The following is a 22,335-nucleotide window of genomic DNA, read 5'->3' as shown; positions in this document are numbered from 1 at the left end:
GTAGGAGGCGAGGAAAGGTTGTCTCATTGGTCCTAGGTTTGTAGGAGGCAAGAAAATGTTGTCTCATTGGTCCTAGGTTTGTAGGAGGCAAGAAAATGTTGTGACAATGGTCTTAGGTTTGCAGGAGGCGAGGAAAGGTTGAGTTAATGGTCATAGGTCTGTAGGAAGAGAGGAAAGGCTGTGTCAATGTTCCTAGGTTTCTAGGAGGCGGGAAAATGTTGTGACAATGGTCCTACGTTTTCAGGAGGAGAGGAAAGGTTGTGTCAATGGTCCTAGGTTTGTAGGAGGCGAGAAAAGGTTGTGTCAATGGTCCTACGTTTGTAGAAGACGAGGAAAGGTGTCTATGGTCTTAGGTTTATAGGAGGCAAGAAAAAAGGTTGTGTCAATGGTCCTACGTTTGTAGGAGGCGAGGAAATTTTGGCATTGGTCCCAGGTTTGTAGGAGGCAAGGAAAGGTGATGTCATTGGTCTTAGGTTTATAGGAGGCAAGAAAAAAGGTGGTGTCAATGGTCCTACGTTTGTAGGAGGCGAGGAAATTTTGTCATTGGTCCCAGGTTTGTAGGAGGCGAGGAAAGGTTGTCTCATTGGTCCTAGGTTTGTAGGAGACAAGAAAATGTTGTGACAATGGTCCCAGGTTTGCAGGAGGCGAGGAGAGGTTGTGTCAATGGCCCCAGGTTTGTAGGAGGCGAGGAAAGGTTGTCTCATTAGTACTAGGTTTGTAGGAGGCAAGAAAATGTTGTGACAATGGTCCCAGGTTTGCAGGAGGCGAGGAGAGGTTGTGTCAATGGCCCCAGGTTTGTAGGAGGCGAGGAAAGGTTGTCTCATTGGTCCTAGGTTTGTAGGAGACAAGAAAATATTGTGACAATGGTCCCAGGTTTGCAGGAGGCGAGGAGAGGTTGTGTCAATGGCCCCAGGTTTGTAGGAGGCGAGGAAAGGTTGTCTCATTGGTCCTAGGTTTGTAGGAGACAAGAAAATATTGTGACAATGGTCCCAGGTTTGCAGGAGGCGAGGAGAGGTTGTGTCAATGGCCCCAGGTTTGTAGGACGCGAGGAAAGGTTGTCTCATTAGTACTAGGTTTGTAGGAGGCAAGAAAATGTTGTGACAATGGTCCCAGGTTTGCAGGAGGCGAGGAAAGGTTGAGTTAATGGTCATAGGTCTGTAGGAAGAGAGGAAAGGCTGTGTCAATGTTCCTAGGTTTCTAGGAGGCGGGGAAAGGTTGTGACAATGGTCCTACGTTTGCAGGGGGCGAGGAAAGGATGTGTCAATGATCCTAAGTTTGTAGAAGGCGAGGAAAGGTTGTGTCAATGGTCCTAGGTTTGTAGGAGGCGAGAAAAGGTTGTGTCAATGGTCCTACGTTTGTAGAAGACGAGGAAAGGTGTCTATGGTCCTAGGTTTATAGGAGGCAAGAAAATAGGTTGTGTCAATGGTCCTACGTTTGTAGGAGGCGAGGAAATTTTGTCATTGGTCCCAGGTTTGTAGGAGGCGAGGAAAGGTTGTGTCATTGGTCCTAGGTTTATAGGAGGTAAGAAAAAAGGTGGTGTCAATGGTCCTACGTTTGTAGGAGGCGAGGAAATTTTGTCATTGGTCCCAGGTTTGTTGGAGGCGAGGAAAGGTTGTCTCATTGGTCCTAGGTTTGTAGGAGGCAAGAAAAGGTTGTGACAATGGTCCCAGGTTTGCAGGAGGCGATGAGAGGTTGTGTCAATGGCCCCAGGTTTGTAGGAGGTGAGGAAAGGTTGTCTCATTAGTACTAGGTTTGTAGGAGGCAAGAAAATGTTGTGACAATAGTCCCAGGTTTACAGGAGGCGAGGAAAGGTTGTGTTAATGGTCATAGGTCTGTAGGAAGAGAGGAAAGGCTGTGTCAATGTTCCTAGGTTTCTAGGAGGCGGGGAAAGGTTGTGACAATGGTCCTACGTTTGCAGGGGGTGAGGAAAGGTTATGTCAATGGTCCTAAGTTTGTAGGAGGCGAGGAAAGGTTGTGTCAATGGTCCTAGGTTTGTAGGAGGCGAGAAAAGGTTGTGTCAATGGTTCTACGTTTGTAGAAGACGAGGAAAGGTGTCTATGGTCTTAGGTTTATAGGAGGCAAGAAAAAAGGTTGTGTCAATGGTCCTACGTTTGTAGGAGGCGAGGAAATTTTGCCATTGGTCCCAGGTTTGTAGGAGGCAAGGAAAGGTTGTCTCATTGGTCCTAGGTTTGTAGGAGACAAGAAAATATTGTGACAATGGTCCCAGGTTTGCAGGAGGCGAGGGAAAGTTGTGTTAATGGTCATAGGTCTGTAGGAAGAGAGGAAAGGCTGTGTCAATGTTCCTAGGTTTCTAGGAGGCGGGAAAAGGTTGTGACAATGGTCCTACGTTTGCAGGGGGCGAGGAAAGGTTGTGTCAATGGTCCTAAGTTTGTAGGAGGCGAGGAAAGGTTGTGTCAATGGTCCTAGGTTTGTAGGAGGCGAGAAAAGGTTGTGTCAATGGTCCTACGTTTGTAGAAGACGAGGAAAGGTGTCTATGGTCTTATGTTTATAGGAGGCAAGAAAAAAGGTTGTGTCAATGGTCCTACGTTTGTAGGAGGCGAGGAAATTTTGCCATTGGTCCCAGGTTTGTAGGAGGCAAGGAAAGGTGATGTCATTGGTCCTAGGTTTATAGGAGGCAAGAAAAAAGGTGGTGTCAATGGTCCTATGTTTGTAGGAGGCGAGGAAATTTTGTCATTGGTCCCAGGTTTGTAGGAGGCGAGGAAAGGTTGTATCATTGGTCCTAGGTTTGTAGGAGACAAGAAAATATTGTGACAATGGTCCCAGGTTTGCAGGAGGCGAGGAGAGGTTGTGTCAATGGCCCCAGGTTTGTAGGAGGCGAGGAAAGGTTGTCTAATTAGTACTAGGTTTGTAGGAGGCAAGACAATGTTGTGACAATGGTCCCAGGTTTGCAGGAGGCGAGGAAAGGTTGTGTTAATGGTCATAGGTCTGTAGGAAGAGAGGAAAGGCTGTGTCAATGTTCCTAGGTTTCTAGGAGGCGGGGGAAGGTTGTGACAATGGTCCTAGGTTTGCAGGGGGCGAGGAAAGGTTGTGTCAATGGTCCTAAGTTTGTAGGAGGCGAGGAAAGGTTGTCTCATTGGTCCTAGGTTTGTAGGAGGCAAGAAAATGTTGTGACAATGGTCCCAGGTTTGCAGGAGGCGAGGAGAGGTTGTGTCAATGGCCCCAGGTTTGTAGGAGGCGAGGAAAGGTTGTCTCATTAGTACTAGGTTTGTAGGAGGCAAGAAAATGTTGTGACAATGGTCCCAGGTTTGCAGAAGGCGAGGAAAGGTTGTGTTAATGGCCATAGGTCTGTAGGAAGAGAGGAAAGGCTGTGTCAATGTTCCTAGGTTTCTAGGAGGCGGGGAAAGGTTGTGACAATGGTCCTAGGTTTGCAGGGGGCGAGGAAAGGTTGTGTCAATGGTCCTAAGTTTGTAGGAGGCGAGGAAAGGTTGTCTCATTGGTCCTAGGTTTGTAGGAGGCAAGAAAATGTTGTCTCATTGGTCCTAGGTTTGTAGGAGGCAAGAAAATGTTGTGACAATGGTCTTAGGTTTGCAGGAGGCGAGGAAAGGTTGAGTTAATGGTCATAGGTCTGTAGGAAGAGAGGAAAGGCTGTGTCAATGTTCCTAGGTTTATAGGAGGCGGGAAAATGTTGTGACAATGGTCCTACGTTTTCAGGAGGTGAGGAAAGGTTGTGTCAATGGTCCTAGGTTTGTAGGAGGCGAGAAAAGGTTGTGTCAATGGTCCTACGTTTGTAGAAGACGAGGAAAGGTGTCTATGGTCTTAGGTTTATAGGAGGCAAGAAAAAAGGTTGTGTCAATGGTCCTACGTTTGTAGGAGGCGAGGAAATTTTGGCATTGGTCTCAGGTTTGTAGGAGGCAAGGAAAGGTGATGTCATTGGTCTTAGGTTTATAGGAGGCAAGAAAAAAGGTGGTGTCAATGGTCCTACGTTTGTAGGAGGCGAGGAAATTTTGTCATTGGTCCCAGGTTTGTAGGAGGCGAGGAAAGGTTGTCTCATTGGTCCTAGGTTTGTAGGAGACAAGAAAATGTTGTGACAATGGTCCCAGGTTTGCAGGAGGCGAGGAGAGGTTGTGTCAATGGCCCCAGGTTTGTAGGAGGCGAGGAAAGGTTGTCTCATTAGTACTAAGTTTGTAGGAGGCAAGAAAATGTTGTGACAATGGTCCCAGGTTTGCAGGAGGCGAGGAGAGGTTGTGTCAATGGCCCTAGGTTTGTAGGAGGCGAGGAAAGGTTGTCTCATTGGTCCGAGGTTTGTAGGAGACAAGAAAATATTGTGACAATGGTCCCAGGTTTGCAGGAGGCGAGGAGAGGTTGTGTCAATGGCCCCAGGTTTGTAGGAGGCGAGGAAAGGTTGTCTCATTGGTCCTAGGTTTGTAGGAGACAAGAAAATATTGTGACAATGGTCCCAGGTTTGCAGGAGGCGAGGAGAGGTTGTGTCAATGGCCCCAGGTTTGTAGGAGGCGAGGAAAGGTTGTCTCATTAGTACTAGGTTTGTAGGAGGCAAGAAAATGTTGTGACAATGGTCCCAGGTTTGCAGGAGGCGAGGAAAGGTTGAGTTAATGGTCATAGGTCTGTAGGAAGAGAGGAAAGGCTGTGTCAATGTTCCTAGGTTTCTAGGAGGCGGGGAAAGGTTGTGACAATGGTCCTACGTTTGCAGGGGGCGAGGAAAGGATGTGTCAATGGTCCTAAGTTTGTAGAAGGCGAGGAAAGGTTGTGTCAATGGTCCTAGGTTTGTAGGAGGCGAGAAAAGGTTGTGTCAATGGTCCTACGTTTGTAGAAGACGAGGAAAGGTGTCTATGGTCCTAGGTTTATAGGAGGCAAGAAAATAGGTTGTGTCAATGGTCCTACGTTTGTAGGAGGCGAGGAAATTTTGTCATTGGTCCCAGGTTTGTAGGAGGCGAGGAAAGGTTGTGTCATTGGTCCTAGGTTTATAGGAGGCAAGAAAAAAGGTGGTGTCAATGGTCCTACGTTTGTAGGAGGCGAGGAAATTTTGTCATTGGTCCCAGGTTTGTAGGAGGCGAGGAAAGGTTGTCTCATTGGTCCTAGGTTTGTAGGAGGCAAGAAAAGGTTGTGACAATGGTCCCAGGTTTGCAGGAGGCGATGAGAGGTTGTGTCAATGGCCCCAGGTTTGTAGGAGGTGAGGAAAGGTTGTCTCATTAGTACTAGGTTTGTAGGAGGCAAGAAAATGTTGTGACAATGGTCCCAGGTTTGCAGGAGGCGAGGAAAGGTTGTGTTAATGGTCATAGGTCTGTAGGAAGAGAGGAAAGGCTGTGTCAATGTTCCTAGGTTTCTAGGAGGCGGGGAAAGGTTGTGACAATGGTCCTACGTTTGCAGGGGGTGAGGAAAGGTTATGTCAATGGTCCTAAGTTTGTAGGAGGCGAGGAAAGGTTGTGTCAATGGTCCTAGGTTTGTAGGAGGCGAGAAAAGGTTGTGTCAATGGTTCTACGTTTGTAGAAGACGAGGAAAGGTGTCTATGGTCTTAGGTTTATAGGAGGCAAGAAAAAAGGTTGTGTCAATGGTCCTACGTTTGTAGGAGGCGAGGAAATTTTGTCATTGGTCCCAGGTTTGTAGGAGGCAAGGAAAGGTGATGTCATTGGTCCTAGGTTTATAGGAGGCAAGAAAAAAGGTTGTGTCAATGGTCCTACGTTTGTAGGAGGCGAGGAAATTTTGTCATTGGTCCCAGGTTTGTAGGAGGCAAGGAAAGGTGATGTCATTGGTCCTAGGTTTATAGGAGGCAAGAAAAAAGGTGGTGTCAATGGTCCTACGTTTGTAGGAGGCGAGGAAATTTTGTCATTGGTCCCAGGTTTGTAGGAGGCAAGGAAAGGTGATGTCATTGGTCCTAGGTTTATAGGAGGCAAGAAAAAAGGTTGTGTCAATGGTCCTACGTTTGTAGGAGGCGAGGAAATTTTGTCATTGGTCCCAGGTTTGTAGTAGGCAAGGAAAGGTGATGTCATTGGTCCTAGGTTTATAGGAGGCAAGAAAAAAGGTGGTGTCAATGGTCCTACGTTTGTAGGAGGCGAGGAAATTTTGTCATTGGTCCCAGGTTTGTAGGAGGCGAGGAAAGGTTGTCTCATTGGTCCTAGGTTTGTAGGAGACAAGAAAATGTTGTGACAATGGTCCCAGGTTTGCAGGAGGCAAGAAAATGTTGTGACAATGGTCCCAGGTTTGCAGGAGGCGAGGAAAGATTGTCTCATTAGTACTAGGTTTGTAGGAGGCAAGAAAATGTTGTGACAATGGTCCCAGGTTTGCAGGAGGCGAGGAAAGATTGTCTCATTAGTACTAGGTTTGTAGGAGGCAAGAAAATGTTGTGACAATGGTCCCAGGTTTGCAGGAGGCGAGGAAAGGTTGTGTTAATGGCCACAGGTCCTGTAGGAAGAGAGGAAAGGCTATGTCAATGTTCCTAGGTTTCTAGGAGGCGGGGAAAGGTTGTGACAATGGTCCTAGGTTTGCAGGGGGTGAGGAAAGGTTGTGTCAATGGTCCTAAGTTTATAGGAGGTGAGGAAAGGTTGTCTCATTGGTCCTAGGTTTGTAGGAGGCAAGAAAATGTTGTGACAATGGTCTTAGGTTTCTAGGAGGCGGGGAAAGGTTGTGCCAATGGTCCTAGTTTTGTAGGATGCGAGCTTGAGTGTTATGTTCTTTCTCACCTTTAACCCTACATTAAGAAGGCATCCTCTTGCACCAAACCTCTCCTCTTGGCATCTAATTCTCTGATTCCCTCCCGATCTTCCCTCGCTAACAGGTTCCTCCCCAGCCCTCCTCACTTCCTCCCCACACCATATCAGTCGTGACACTGTTATCACCTCTGTAATCTTTATTACAACTCATTGCATGACAAAAACGAATAGGGTTGCCTGGGCGTATACAGTAAGAACATTAAATGATAGGTTACAAATTAAATGGTTTATTGTTGTGGTAAAGCTTTGTGGATTTATAATGTCCCTGTGCATAAAAGTATTGGAATAACTCAAAGTAAGAATTTAATGTATCCAAATGCTAAATTTTTTGTCACTTTTTCTCTGAGTCTTTCCATCCTTCAACACTTTTTTTCTCCTATGCTAAGTATGTAGCTCTAACATTACTCTGCGATAATCTGGATATTAGCTTTCATCTCATTCCAACTAAAATCAATTGTTTATTTTCCTAATTATTTTTATTGTCCTTATATTCATAAATAATAATGATTATAATACTCAGGTGGTTCTTTGCAATTACACAGCTGTCTTTGATATGGCCCCACTTCAATTTTAATTAAATAAACATAACCAAATACACAACACAGAATTTCCACCTGACCAGCCAAATGTTTCTCTCATTTCATTCAAACTTCTCTTGTTAATCCCCTCTCTCCACCTTATTTCTCTATCATTTTCCGATATTCTTATAATCGAATTTTGGGTATTGTGTACCTTTGGAAACGTACACTACATTCTCTTCTCTCACATTCCCTAACACATCAATCAAAGGGATATTGCCATTATAGCAGTTCTCCTTAAGTAGGGAATTATAATATACACCACCGAAATAAATGGTTACTACTTAACATATACTAGACCAAAATTTTGTACAACTAGCCAAAATATCTTGAAAGTAGTCCAAGAAAACAATAGTTGCCAGTCGTTTAAGACCGTAATTAACATTAATGAATCCCATTACTCTTATCATAGTTTCGCGTACATGGGAGTAAATACAACCACATTCCTTCTGGATCTTCATTTCTTACGATCATTCTGAAGTAGTTATTTGAAGGTTGAGCACTCAAATACTTTACGGGCTGTTTTTTCTCGTTTAAAGTAGGGGAACCCTACCCCCTAGTATTGAAATCTAGCTAATAACTCAATAGTTGACAAAATATGGTCCTTCCAACTTCTCTATGGCCTCTTTCTCCAATCATTCCCGGTTAATGTTAGTTTTGGCATGTATCTCCTAAAATACCATAAAACCTCAGTGAGGCATTAGAAGACTTTTATCGACAAATCACTACAGTTATTTCATGTTCATCCTATCAACATTAATGATAGCTAACTAAATGTTATTACTATATAAAGAGGTGTATTATTGCGGGCATTCTAGTTTGTGTGTGGAAGCTTATGACAAGTCTCACAATGACATACAGATTTCAGCTTTATAAACCGGTGCAAACTTCCCCAAGTTTTATTTACAGATACTCAGAATAATCTTAATTAAATATGAGGTTAGTCATTGAACTCAGAATAATCTTAATTAAATATGAGGTTAGTCATTGAATAATTTGTACTAAAGATATTCGAGTTTCTAGGTTTTGATATTGTAACATCCTTCTGTGTTTTCTCTTAATGTTCATAATTTGATGTATAATTTCAGAAAGGTGACGGACGGATTGGGCGCCCTTGATCTGGAGGGTCGTAGAAGAGAACTGAAAGCCAACCACCCATTTGGGCTACCTGGCTTCTTTGCCCGTCGAATATAAAGGTCTGCAAACCTATCTTAAAAAAATCGGAACTTATTCGAGAACTTGGCAACTCAGTCTGATGATTGTCCCAAACTAGTTGTATTTCCACCTAACATTATTCTGAATAAAAAGTTTCAAGAATTAACTATTTTCTTCTCAACCTAGTTTATATGTTTAGTCCAAAATAAAACAATATAAAAAGCTCTTATTTAAAACATTTATTAAACAATCAAAGTAAATAGCTTTACAAACTCATTCTTACAATTATAAATAATGCAAGTTATTATAAATAATGCAAGTTATTACAAATACACAAACAAAAATTATATGGTGAATCACCCAAAAAAAAATTCGCTGGTGCTGCCACCACAGCAAAAAAAAAAAAAAAAAAAAAAAAAATAAAAACTAAAATCAATGTTTATTAAATTAATAGAAGAGTGTCCAGAAACTGCGTTAATTATGCCCTGGATTACCGGCTTTAAAATTGTACATCGTTGGTTGGCGGCGATCCTGTTCTCTCGTCTTCACTCACCTCGTCGTACGCTCTTCAAGCTCAGAAGGATTTATCTGTAAAATAACAAAAAACATTTAAGTTCTTAAGTGTATTCAAATGAGTCACATGTTCCTTAATTTACTGACAGAAGTTTCCAATATTCGGATTCTTAGGGATACAGATTATGTTCCGAAGTTTCCAATATTCGGATTCTTAGGGATACAGATTATGTTCCAAAGATTACACAAAATCAACATCCTAAAACATTCGTAATAAAACATTCGTAATCTAACTAATGAAGCTCAAATCCTCCTGAGAAAAAAAAGTTAATGCTACAATCTCATCTTGCATAGATATAAAGGAATATGTCAAAAGTCCTAACAAGGGTCAAATCAAAGCACAGTAAATGCTGGATTCCTTCTCGTTTAACATTGTCAAAAAATACTAAATTGAATTAAAATTTAATATTTACTTTACAAAGTCTTACGAGATAAAACAGATAATCGAGTTTAAACACTTGTTAGTATGCACAATCCAAGGAAGATATGATGGGCAAAATGTAATAGAACTATAGGGATAAGTTAATTATGTCAGTAATTGTAATACTTTTAGCTTTTCATTTAAAAAATAAGAACAAACCAACATTAAAGCACAAATATGCAAGAATTAAAAGGCAGAGAGAGAGGAACGGAGCAAGAGATTAGAACCAAGAAAGACAGGAACCATAAAGGTACCAAGAGAAAATGAGACAGGAACAAAGAAAATGAGACAGGAACAAAGAAAATGAGACAGGAACAAAGAAAAGGAGACAGGAACAAAGAAAAGGAGACAGGAACAAAGAAAAGGAGACAGGAACAAAGAAAAGGAGACAGGAACAAAGAAAAGGAGACAGGAACAAAGAAAGGGACAGAGAAAAAGAGACAGGAACCAAGAGAAAAAGAGACAGGAACCAAGAGAAAAAGAGACAGGAACCAAGAGAAAGAGAGAGGAACCAAGAGAAAGAGAGAGGAACCAAGAGAAAGAGAGAGGAACCAAGAGAAAGAGAGAGGAACCAAGAGAAAGAGAGGAACCAAGAGAAAAAGAGGAACCAAGAGAAAAAGAGACTGGAACCAAGAGAGAAAAAGAGGATCCGAGAGAGAACAAGAGACTGGAACCAAGAGAGAAAAAGAGACAGGAACCAAGAGAGAAAAAGAGACAGGAACCAAGAGAGAAAGAGAGACAGGAACCAAGAGAGAAAGAGAGACAGGAACCAAGAGAGACAGGAACCAAGAGAGAAAGAGAGACAGGAACCAAGAGAGACAGGAACCAAGAGAGAAAGAGAGACAGGAACCAAGAGAAAAAGAGACAGGAACCAAGAGAAAAAGAGACAGGAACCAAGAGAAAAAGAGACAGGAACCAAGAGAGAGAAAGAGACAGGAACCAAGAGAGAAAGAGAGACTGGAAACGAGAGAAAACGAGACTGGAAACGAGAGAGAAAACGAGACTGGAAACGAGAGAGAAAACGAGACTGGAAACGAGAGAGAAAACGAGACTGGAGACGTGAGACAAAAAGAGAAAGGAACAGAGAGAAAAAGAGAGGAACCAAGAGAAAGAGAGAGGAACCAAGAGAAAGAGAGAGGAACCAAGAGAAAAAGAGAGGAACCAAGAGAAAAAGACTAGAACCGAAAAAAACAGACAGGAACCAAGAGAGAAAAAGAGACAGGAACCAAGAGAGAAAGAGACACAGGAACCAAGAGAGAAAGAGAGACAGGAACCAAGAGAGAAAGAGAGACAGGAACCAAGAGAGAAAGAGAGACAGGAACCAAGAGAGAAAGAGAGACAGGAACCAAGAGAAAAAGAGAGACAGGAACCAAGAGAAAAAGAGAGACAGGAACCAAGAGAGAAAAAGAGACAGGAACCGAGAGAGAAAAAGAGACAGGAACCGAGAGAGAAAGAGAGACAGGAACCGAGAGAGAAAGAAAGACAGGAACCGAGAGAGAAAGAAAGACAGGAACCGAGAAAAAAACAGGAAACGAGAAAAAGAGACAGGAACAGAGAGAGAAAAAGAGACAGGAACAGAGAGAGAAAGAGAGACAGGAACCGAGAGAGAAAGAGACAGGAACCGAGAGAGAAAGAGACGAACCGGGAGAGAAAAAGAGACGAACCGGGAGAGAAAAAGAGACGAACCGGGAGAGAAAAAGAGACGAACCGGGAGAGAAAAAAAAAGAGATGAACCGAGAGAAAAAGAGATGAACCGAGAAAAAAAAAAAAAAAAAAAAGATGAACCGAGAGAAAAAAAAAAAAAAAAAAAAAAAAAAAAAGAGATGAACCGAGAGAAAAAGACACACAGGAAACGAGAGAGAAAGAGAGACAGGAAACGAGAGAGAAAGAGAGACAGGAACCAAGAGAGAAAAAGAGACTTGGTTCCAGTCTCTTTTTCTCTCTTGGTTCCAGTCTCCTTTTTCTCTCTTGGTTCCAGTCTCTTTTTCTCTCTTGGTTCCAGAGAGAAAAAGAGACTGGAACCAAGAGAGAGAAAGAGACAGGAACCAAGAGAGAGAAAGAGACAGGATCCGAGAGAGAACAAGAGACTGGAACCAAGAGAGAAAAAGAGACAGAACCAAGAGAGAAAAAGAGACTGGAACCAAGAGAGAAAAAGACTGGAACAAAGAGAGAAAAAGAGACTGGAACCAAGAGAGAAAAAGAGACTGGAACCAAGAGAGAAAAAGAGACAGAACCAAGAGATAAAGAGACTGGAACCAAGAGAGAAAAAGAGACTGGAACCAAGAGAGAAAAAGAGACAGAACCAAGAGATAAAGAGACTGGAACCAAGAGAGAAAAAGAGACTGGAACCAAGAGAGAAAAAGAGGATCCGAGAGAGAACAAGAGACTGGAACCAAGAGAGAAAAAGAGACAGAACCAAGAGAGAAAAAGAGACAGAACCAAGAGAGAAAAAGAGACAGAACCAAGAGAGAAAAAGAGACTGGAACAAAGAGAGAAAAAGAGACTGGAACAAAGAGAGAAAAAGAGACTGGAACAAAGAGAGAAAAAGAGACTGGAACAAAGAGAAAAAGAGACTGGAACCAAGAGAGAAAAAGAGACTGGAACCAAGAGAAAGAGACAGGAACCAAGAGAAAGAGACAGGAACCGAGAAAAAAAAAACAGAAACCGAGAGAAAAAGACAGGAACCGAGAGAAAAAGACAGGAACCGAGAGAAAAAGAGACAGGGACTAAGAAAACGATGAACTGAAAGAGCAAAAAAGAGATGGGAACCGGGAGAAAAAGACAGAAACAAAGAGAAAATAAGAGACAGGAACCGAGAAAATAAGAGACAGGAACCGAGAGAAAAAAGACCGGAACCGAGAGAAAAAAGACCGGAACCGATAGAAAGAAAAGAGACATGAACGAAGAAAAAAAAAAAAAAAGACATGAACGAAGAAGAAAAAAAAAGACATGAACGAAGAAGAAAAAAAAAAAAGACATGAACGAAGAAAAAAAAACGACATGAACGAAGAAAAAAAAACGACATGAACGAAGAAAGAAAAAAAGCGACATGAACGAAGAAAGAAAAAAAAAACGACATGAACGAAGAAAGGAAAAACGACATGAACGAAGAAAGGAAAAACGACATGAACGAAGAAAGGAAAAAAGACAGGAACGAAGAAAGGAAAAAAGACAGGAACCAAGACAGGAAAAAAGACAGGAACCAAGACAGGAACCAAGAAAGGAACCAAGACAGGAACCAAGAAAGGAACCAAGACAGGAACCAAGAAAGGAAAAAAGACAGAAACCAAGAAAGGAAAAAAGACAGGAACCAAGAAAGGAAAAAAGACAGGAACCAAGAAAGGAAGAAGACATGAACGAAGAAAAAAACATGAGAGAGAGAGAGAGAGAGAGAGAGAGAGAGAGAGAGAGAGGCAGGAGCAGACAGAAGGAAGCGACAGAAAGCGAGACATGAATTATATAAATCAAATAAATGGGGCTGATGAGATTCATAACTAAAATTTTGCATAAACTTTGGAGAAATAAACCTAAGTTATATGTAAGACTTCACTCGAAGGGAATATAACGATGGTACTTAAATTATTTATAATTCTTTAATGAAGAATATATTCAAGCTATTATTATTTACAGCGAGGTCAAATGGTGATCTTTAATATATCTCTGTAGGTAATTTCTTAGCAAATATTTAAGTAACAGGAGAAAAATAAATTTGGATTTCAGAAATTTCATTGTATTGGCTTTTATGTCTAGCTGTTTGTATGTTCAAACCTGTTTCTTGAAACAATTAATTTGCCAAATAGCTTTTCGTCTTAGATTTAACATAGTCCGACGTAATAATTATACCTAATAAAGTCAACTACACAAGAGATACGTGTAATAGATGTTAAGAAACAAACCATTAAACCAGATATGAATAGAGGAAATTGCGTGAAAACTACAAGAAGAAAACATACTATTTTGGCATGCTTTCTCCATGTTTGCACTGATAGAATAGTAACTAATACAAAGCAACAATAACGTTTAGTAAAGGACAGATAGTGCTCTTATTTTCATGGTAGACACGATACACAACCTTTCATATGACCTGCATTTCGTTATTTCTCATCAAATACATTATTATTACTATCTTAGCTACAACCCTAGTAGGAAAAGCAGGATGCTATAAGTGCAATGGCTCCAACAGGGAAAAATAACCCAATGAGGAGAGGAAATACGGAAATTTATAAACTAGAAGGGAAGTAGTGTACAGTTAAAATAAGATATTTTAAGAACAGCGACAATATCAAAATAAATATTTCATATGTAAACTATAAAACTAAAAAAAAACATTAACATGGGAAACTTGAAGTATTCCTTAATCACAGTACAGTATCTTTAATCAGAGAGAGAGAGAGAGAGAGAGAGAGAGAGAGAGAGAGAGAGAGAGATTGTGGACTATTTCTTATTAGAATGACTTTCGATTTTAAGGAAACCAACACCAGTTTCTTTCCTTAATAGTAAAATGTACGGATATAGTAGGGCACTTGTTTTATGCACTATGTTCTTGTCGGAATAGCCTCTCATACGGATTTGACTACTACCATGTAAAATACCTAATTTTATCTTCGTGTCAGGGAACTGACAAAGTCCGGCTTGGACTAGTTTTCTGGTCAGGTTGGGAGCTAGGTTTCGTTCAAGATAATTAGTCATAAGTCGGTACAAGTTAGAAGGGGTTGCAAGAACTAGACAATTCCTGTTTCTAGTTTGAGTGTGAACATTAAATCCAAATTGTGTTAATTGTATAATTAACTATACCTGAACTATTACAGCTTTACATCAGATTCGAAGAAGTAGAAAGATAATTAAAGTCTCATTAAACTGATATTTGTGTTTTTGAGTTTGTTAACTTTTGAAATTTATATCAAAGAATAAACTACTTCAATACATTAAGAAAGCATAAAATACTGAGCTGATTTGATTTTCAAACTATTTGTAAAAGCTACCATAAATAAACTTATGAATGTTATATTTGTCTAAACTTTATCCCACTCGGTACTTAAACCTTAAAATAATATTTCCCTAATTAATATTAACATTATGTCTTTGACAAACCAAAAGAATAAACATGTCTGACGAAAACTACTAAGGGATATTGAACCTATTAGTATTAGCATTATGGCTTGGACAAACCAAAAGTATAAACATGTCTGATGAAAACTACTAAGGGATATTGAACCTATTAGTATTAGCATTATGTCTTTGACAAACCAAAAGTATAAACATGTCTAACGAAAACTAGATAGGGATAATGAACCCATTAAATTAACAAAAATTACTTAACCAAGAGTAAAAGGACAACTGACACTACAATGAACATTAGTAAACAGTAAGGTAACCAGTACTGGCAAAAGAACCTGATTATGACAAAGTGTGACCGATCTCTTTTGTGAGTAAAAGTTGAAAAACTAGTAGTGGTTAATAAATTGACAAATTCAGAAAAAAGATATTTTGAAAAAATAATCAAATCTCAAAAGTCCATTAATTTATCAAGTGAACTGTTATCCAAGGTGCTCTGACATTTGTTTTCGGGCAGTATGCAACTAAAGAATATACTTCAGGTTTTAACTATTGTGAAACTACCCAATTAGATAGGGAACCAACGGACTTTCAGTGGAAAGGTTGAAGGGGGGAGGGGCTAAAAAGGGGAGGGGCTCACATTTCTTCAGAGAGCAGTTGGACTAAAATGATCAGTCCGGGTCTGACAGGTCCATAAGAAGGAACTCGCTAACGAGAAATTCGTGTGGAACTTGCCAATAAACTTTTTTAGAAAACTTTGGTATGGACAAAGCATTGTTTGTGTGAGATTTGTCTATGAATATATTCTAAAGACAATTTGGACACTATAATTCATATTAAAACTTTAATTAACCTCATACTGTGGATTAATTGTGTGTGGTGGTTCAGTGTCATAACTAAATGTGGATCATGTAAGGTTCGACGTTAGCTAGCAAGCTGTATCGAGTATATTAAACCTTTTATCAAAAAACATCAAATTATGTAATTAATAAAGTTTTAAACGTGATTTTGTATATGTATCGTTCAACTGTGAATAAACTTTTATGCATTACCTATTCATAATAAACTTATTTTGAAACTATATTCATAACTTTTCCCTATACATATTTATACCTTAACTGCTGCTAAGAAACAAAGCCACTAATACAAATCTACCTTACTATAACGCTTAAAATATTATTAGTTCGTAACAAAATCTGCATGACCGCTATAAATATAATTTTGGCACTTTCGAAGCGCTCTCTTTCCAAAGTGGTCATAATTGAGAAATTAATTCCAAAGTATAATAATATATTCCCCCACTCTTGAATTACTTTATGAAGACTCCTAAAGATATAAATTTACAAACTTCACTGGCTATATACACAACAGTTGCGTGCAATATATACTCAATGCCTATACATTACTAAACCCCACCAGAGATATTAACAAAATGACTTGGGAACTACCAGGATCTTAGTTTATAACTTCTGATAAATATTTTAATGTATTATATCAGTTGTAGGGTAATTTAGCACTTTCGAAAATTAAAGGTTAGTCGTATGAAAAAGTAGTCATATCTGTCATGTGATATATAAGTCAAATAAATACGAGATAATATTTTAATAAGTTGTGCACTTTTATACTTTTACTGTCACTCAAAAACCTACAGAAAAATAGCCATCCCTTCGTCCTTGCTCAGAGAGAGAGAGAGAGAGAGAGAGAGAGAGAGAGAGAGAGAGAGAGAGAGAGAGAGAATGCGTAAATCCTATGCCAATTGAAGACCTTAATCCTTTATGAAAATTTCAAAACAAAATCCCATTAATTTAACCTCAGTTACGTTTAACAATTGGAAAATTAACATTTAATCGGCCAGATAATTATGCATATAGTTTAATAGTAACTATACATTACACCTCATCAATATATTGCCTAAAATATAAAATTAGAATTCAGAAATCGAGCGAAAACAAATGTGAATGTATACACGTATATCTTAAAACTTTTATATCGGCTAAAAATGGCAAAATCACCATAACGTGCTCAAACTTTATAAAATTCCAAAGAAAAAGAATGACCTATTTACGTAACAAAACATCTTAAACTTTTAAAAAGCAAGGAACGTGCATAATGTTATGAAAGAAAGTAGGTACTGATAATACTATATGTGATAAATACGAGAGGAGCACAAGTGTACTTAAAACATAATTCACGCGCTAAGAAATGTGTAAATTTACTTATAAAATTTTCAAGCTCCTTCCATTCCACCCCCTAGTGAATATACCTTCTATTTCTTCTTTGTGCACACAAGTAGAAAAATCAGATTCAGAACATTATATAAACATCATAGTCTAGGCTTTATTATAAATCTTCGTTTTCTTTTTAAACTATTTCAAAGAAAACGACTAAAAATTCGATGGGTAACCTAGCTAAACTACTGAGAGAGAGAGAGAGAGAGAGAGAGAGAGAGAGAGAGAGACTGACTTTACATAGTGATTTAACAAGTGCGTGTCATAAATTTCAAAATAATTAATTCTGTTTAATAAATTGTTACAGATATTGCGTTTGTCTTGCAGGGTTTTGTTACCTCACAGTATATTAGCTGGTTGCGTTCACTATTTAAATTGCCAAATTTAATCTTCGTGGTCAGTAGAAACCCGTCCAAAAATTGCTAATGTTCGGGGGTAGCTAGACTGAGATGGTTAGTCGAGAGATTGAAAGGTCCAAGGTATAGTTAAAGTAAGTGTGCGGAGAGCTTGAAAATGTCCATTTGGACTTTGGGTGTGATCAATGTATCACAGGTACGTCAAAATTTACTCCAAAACCTTTTGAGTAGAGGACTTAATCTTGCTAACTTTGAAGACGACTGTTTAGTTTGCAATTTCCTCTGTTAGGACTTTACATTAAAAAAAAAAAAACTTAAAAGAACATTTAATAGTGATTCTACAAACTTGCAAAAAAAAAAAATATGTCTCATTTTACTCTATTCAATATTTCTGATCGTTAAACTTCTGTAAATCTATCAAACTAATACTTAATTGTGTATTGGTAATTATGTATCTCAACTAATGTACAAAAGATGCCTTAACTGTCGTAATTAATAAAATATTTTACCATTTGTACTCGTATCCCTCAACTTGGATCAGACATAAAACCGTTATACATAGTTAAACCTGGAATTTCAACTAGCCATCGACACCTTAAACTATTTTATAAAACATTTTCTGTAATGGAACTAGCTATAATGGCCCCCTAATGCTGTCAATACTTACTTTACAAGCCTAGACTCTACACGAGTATGTTTTAGGTGCCTGTTCTAATAAATCCGAATTACATTTAGTCACTGATGTATAGAACACCTCAGACAAATTTAGAGAAATGGATTAAGGTTTAAGAGAGAACTGGTTACTCAAGGAAGCGTGAATGCATAAGTAGACTACTTTATAAGTGTGTAGTGTAAAGTAGAAATAAGTAAAGAGCTTATCGATAGTAAAGGATGGATCATTAAATTTTGAATTGTGTCAATACTATGGAGAGAACAAGCAATTATTTCGTAAAAAAAAAAAAAAAAAAAAAAAAAAAAAAAAAAAACAGTTTGTACTATTCAGGTTGTTAGGAGGTTAAAAAACCATTGCTAGGAATGAATTTTGAGAGAATAAATGTGAGATAGGTGTTGGAAAAGGGAGATCTTATAAAAGTAACAATACATGCAGCATAGGGGTGAATGGAAGCGCTTGAGAGACTGTCTTAAATCATCACTATTTAATAAACTGTCAAATTAAGGATCTGTTCACTTTATAGGAAACTCACTGACTCAAAAACCTGCCTAGATATCCATTTTCATAAGTGGGGACAATCAAGTACATTATTCAGAGGACAGACCTATCTTTCATACTACAGATATGGAGAAAATATGAGCACTTGAAAAGCAGGTTTAAGTGTCGAAAATATAACAGAAAAGGACCCAAAAATAAGGGGAACACTCACCGCCATCGACTTTAGTTTATGCCCTTCTTGAAGAATTTTGTCAGTCTTTGCCCTTCTTGGAGAATTTTTCGGTTTTTGCCCTTCTTAAGGAATGATCAGTTTTTGTCCTTCTTGAAGAATTGTGTCATTTTTTCCCTTCTTGGGAATTTGTAATTTTTTTTCCTTATTGAAGGATTTAACAGCCTGTAAAGTAAAATTCTCATTAGTTCAATTTATAATAAAATAAAATTTATTTTTCAATATACATCTCAAATCTCCTTTAATGCAGTTAAACCTCCATTAGTAGTGGTGCCACATATTACAATTACATTACAGGAGTCTTAATTCTTCAATATGTTCCACTGCCAGGTTTCCATATAAGAAGCCAACAGTTAGTAAAGACAAAATGTTTAAATTTTTGAAACAAATATTTAAAAAACAAAAAAACTGGATATATTAATTGATAAAAGGACACGATTCAATTCAAAGAGCTGAAAAAGGGACCAAAATTTCAGGCAAAGATGTTTGGGTATTTAGAATATCCAATCAGATATACATATTTTAATCATACACGTACACATATATGCATATATATTCAACACATACACTATATATACGAGAGCAAGAGAAAGAGCGAGCAAGAGAGAAAGCGAGCAAGAGAGAAAGCGAGCAAGAGAGAAAGCGAGCAAGAGAGCGACTCACTCGCAAGAGAGAGAGCGGGCATGAGAGAGAGCGAACAAGATTGTGGAGAGCGAGCAAGAGTGTGGAGAGCGAGCAAGAGTGTGGAGAGCGAGCAAGAGTGTGGAGAGCGAGCAAGAGTGTGGAGAGCGAGCAAGAGTGTGGAGAGCGAACAAGAGCGCGTGAGCAAGCAAGAGCGTGAGAGCGAGCGAGAGCGTGAGAGCGAGCGAGAGTGTGAGAGCGAGCAAGAGAGCGAGCAAGAGAGCGAGCAAGAGAGCGAGCAAGAGAGCGAGAGCGAGCGAGAGTGTGAGAGCGAGCAAGAGAGCGAGCAAGCGAGCGAGAGTGAGCAAGAGAGTCAGAGAGCGAGCATGAGAGTCAGAGAGCGAGCATAGAGTCAGAGAGCGAGCAAGAGTCAGAGAGCGAGCAAGAGTCAGAGAGCGAGCAAGAGTCAGAGAGCGAGCAAGAGTCAGAGAGCGAGCAAGAGTCAGAGAGCGAGCAAGAGTCAGAGAGCGAGCAAGTGAGTCAGAGCGAGCAAGAGAACAAGCAAGAGAGCGAGCAAGAGAACAAGCAAGAGAGCGAGCAAGAGAACAAGCAAGAGAGCGAGCAAGAGAACAAGCAAGAGAGCAAGAGAACAAGCAAGAGAACAAGAGCGAGCAAGAGAACAAGCAAGAGAGCAAGAAAGAGAGCGAGAGGAGCGAGCGAGCAAGAGAGAATGAGAGCAAGAGCGAGGAGAGCGAGGAGAGCAAAAGAGAATGAGAGCGAGAGGAACAAGTGAGAGCGAGCGAGCAAGAGAGCGAGCGAGCAAGAGAGCAAGAGAGCAAGCGAGCAAGAGAGCAAGCGAGCAAGCAAGAGAGAGCAAGCGAGCAAGAGAGAATGAGAGCGAGAGAGCAAGGCGAGCAAGAGAGAATGAGAGCGAGAGAGAAAAGCGAGAGAGCAGGTGAGAGCGAGAGAACAGGTGAGAGCGAGAGAACAGGTGAGAGCGAGAGAACAGGTGAGAGCGAGAGAACAGGTGAGAGCGAGAGAACAGGTGAGAGCGCGAGAGAGCAAGAGAGAGCGAGAGAGCAAGAGAGAGCGAGAGCAAGAGAGAGTAGAGAGAGCAAGATAGCAAGAGCGAGAGCAAAAGCAAGAGAATGAGTGTGCAAGAGGAGAGAGCAAGAGGAGCGAAAGTGGAGACCGAGAAAGAAAGCGAGAGAGAGCGAGAGAGAGCGAGAGAGAAAGCGAGAGAGCGAGAGAGTAGGTGAGAGCGAGAGAGCAGGTGAGAGCGAGAGGAGCAGGTGAGAGCGAGAGAACAGGTGAGAGCGAGAGAACAGGTGAGAGCGAGAGAACAGGTGAGAGCAAGAGAGCGAAAGAGAGAGCGAGAGAGCGAAAGAGAGAGCGAGAGAGCGAAAGAGAAAGCGAGAGAGCGACAGAGAAAGCGAGGAGAGCGACAGAGAAAGCAAGAGAGCAGGTGAGAGCGAGAGAGCAGGTTGAGAGCGAGAGAGCAGGTGAGAGCGAGAGAACAGGTGAGAGCGAGAGAACAGGTGAGAGCGAGAGAACAGGTGAGAGCGAGAGAAACAGGTGAGAGCGAGAGAACAGGTGAGAGCGAGAGCAAGATAGCAAGAGCGAGAGCAAAAGCAAGAGAATGAGTGTGCAAGAGAGAGAGCGAGAGAGCAAGAGAGCGAAAGTGAGACTGAGAAAAAAAGCGAGAGAAAGCGAGAGAGCGAGAGTGAGAGAGCGAGAGTGAGAGGAGAGCGAGAGAGCGAAAGAGAAAGCGAGGAGAGCGAAAGAGAAAGCGAGAGAGCGAAAGAGAAAGCGAGAGAGCGAAAGAGAAAGCGAGAGCGAGAAAGAAAGATAGAGAGCGAAAGAGAAAGCGAGAGTGAGAAAGAAAGCAAGAGAAAGAAAGCAAGGGAGAGAAAGCGGGAGAAAGCAAGAGTGAGAGAGAGAAAGCAAGAGTGAGAGAGAGAAAGCAAGAGTGAGAGAGAGAAAGCAAGAGTGAGAGAGAGAAAGCAAGAGTGAGGGCAAGAGCAAGAAAGCGGGTAGGAGCAAGAAAGCGGGTAGGAGCAAGAGAGTGAGACAGCCAGAGAGCAGGAGCAAGAGAGCGAGACAACCAGAGAGCAAGAGCAAGAGCAAGAGCGAGAGAGAGTAAGAGCGAGAGAAATTGTAGGGATGGACGTATCAAACCAAATGCACAATAAATTACTTAAAACAGCAACAATATTAATACAGAAATGATTGTGATAAAACAAAAAGAATGTTTGATGAACACTTGCAATTGCCCGTATAGTAGAAAATGTATAATACACGAACCATATTCTTCCTAACAGGTTATTTTGAGGTTTATACATTAACTATTATTTGGGTGCAAAGAGAGAATGTATATATGTATGCATGTGCATGTGTATATGTATGTGTATGTGCATGTGTATGTGCATGCATGTATATGTGTAAGTGTGTATGTGCTCTCACTCATAAAAACGCTATGGGGGATTAATGGAGAATCAGTTTTCTGAGTGGGGAAACTCCAAATTAAATTTATTACACCATTAACTAATGAATGGTACGTATAAATTATACAAACCAGTTAAAAAACTACTTAGCCATTGTGTCCCCTACCTAATCCTCAACGAGTGGGGAGAGCTTTGACAACCTTCCCATTATCCCCAGCCTTTACCCGACATGACCTACGACACCATAACATAAATGACATTCAAAGTTGATAAAGACCTAAATAAATTGAATTTCCCACAAGAGCTTGGAATAACTTCGTACATACACAGGAGACATTAATAACTGAAGAGATGGTTATTTAAAAAACGGGGGTGGGGGTGGGATGAAAACAACCGGCATATTTAGCATACAAATTTCGAGTTTTAATTGGTTCAAAGCTTTTGGAAACTAGTCAAAATTCAAGATAATATCCTTTTGTCTTGATTACTTTCTCGTATACTAAACAACTGAATACTATGTGTGTGCGTGTATATGCGTGTGTTCTAGTGTGTGTACACTAAGCCGCTACCTAACGTAGGGGCCGAAAGTTAGAAAGTCAAATGTATACATCATTAATCACTAAACAATACAGTTTGCTAACATTTTACTGCGGCAATATTATAAGAGTTCTCGCAATCGATATGGGAATATTGCCATCCTTAAAAAAATCCCCTATTGACACACGAACATGAAGAAAATAACTGGATAAATCCTAGTCAATACCAGTGCACTGTCACTTCAACAGTTCAACTGCTTCGCACACGTGTGTATATCCACC

At 40.2% G+C, this 22,335-nt stretch overlaps 1 protein-coding gene across 1 annotated transcript; it reads left to right on the top strand.

Moving 5' to 3' along the window:
• The first annotated feature begins 9,520 nt into the window (after positions 1-9,520).
• LOC137657238 (golgin subfamily A member 6-like protein 22) lies at positions 9,521-21,302 on the top strand. Its single transcript, XM_068391578.1, has 6 exons — positions 9,521-9,526; positions 11,416-11,784; positions 19,034-19,445; positions 19,508-19,862; positions 20,726-21,002; positions 21,132-21,302. The coding sequence occupies exons 1-6, from the start codon at positions 9,521-9,523 to the stop codon at positions 21,300-21,302; spliced, it is 1,590 nt and encodes a 529-aa protein (XP_068247679.1).
• Positions 21,303-22,335: the final 1,033 nt, after the last annotated feature.

The sequence above is a fragment of the Palaemon carinicauda genome, chromosome 18, assembly GCF_036898095.1.
Source record: "Palaemon carinicauda isolate YSFRI2023 chromosome 18, ASM3689809v2, whole genome shotgun sequence".
Lineage (NCBI taxonomy): Eukaryota > Metazoa > Arthropoda > Malacostraca > Decapoda > Palaemonidae > Palaemon > Palaemon carinicauda.
This window is presented reverse-complemented; position numbering and strand designations above follow the sequence as displayed.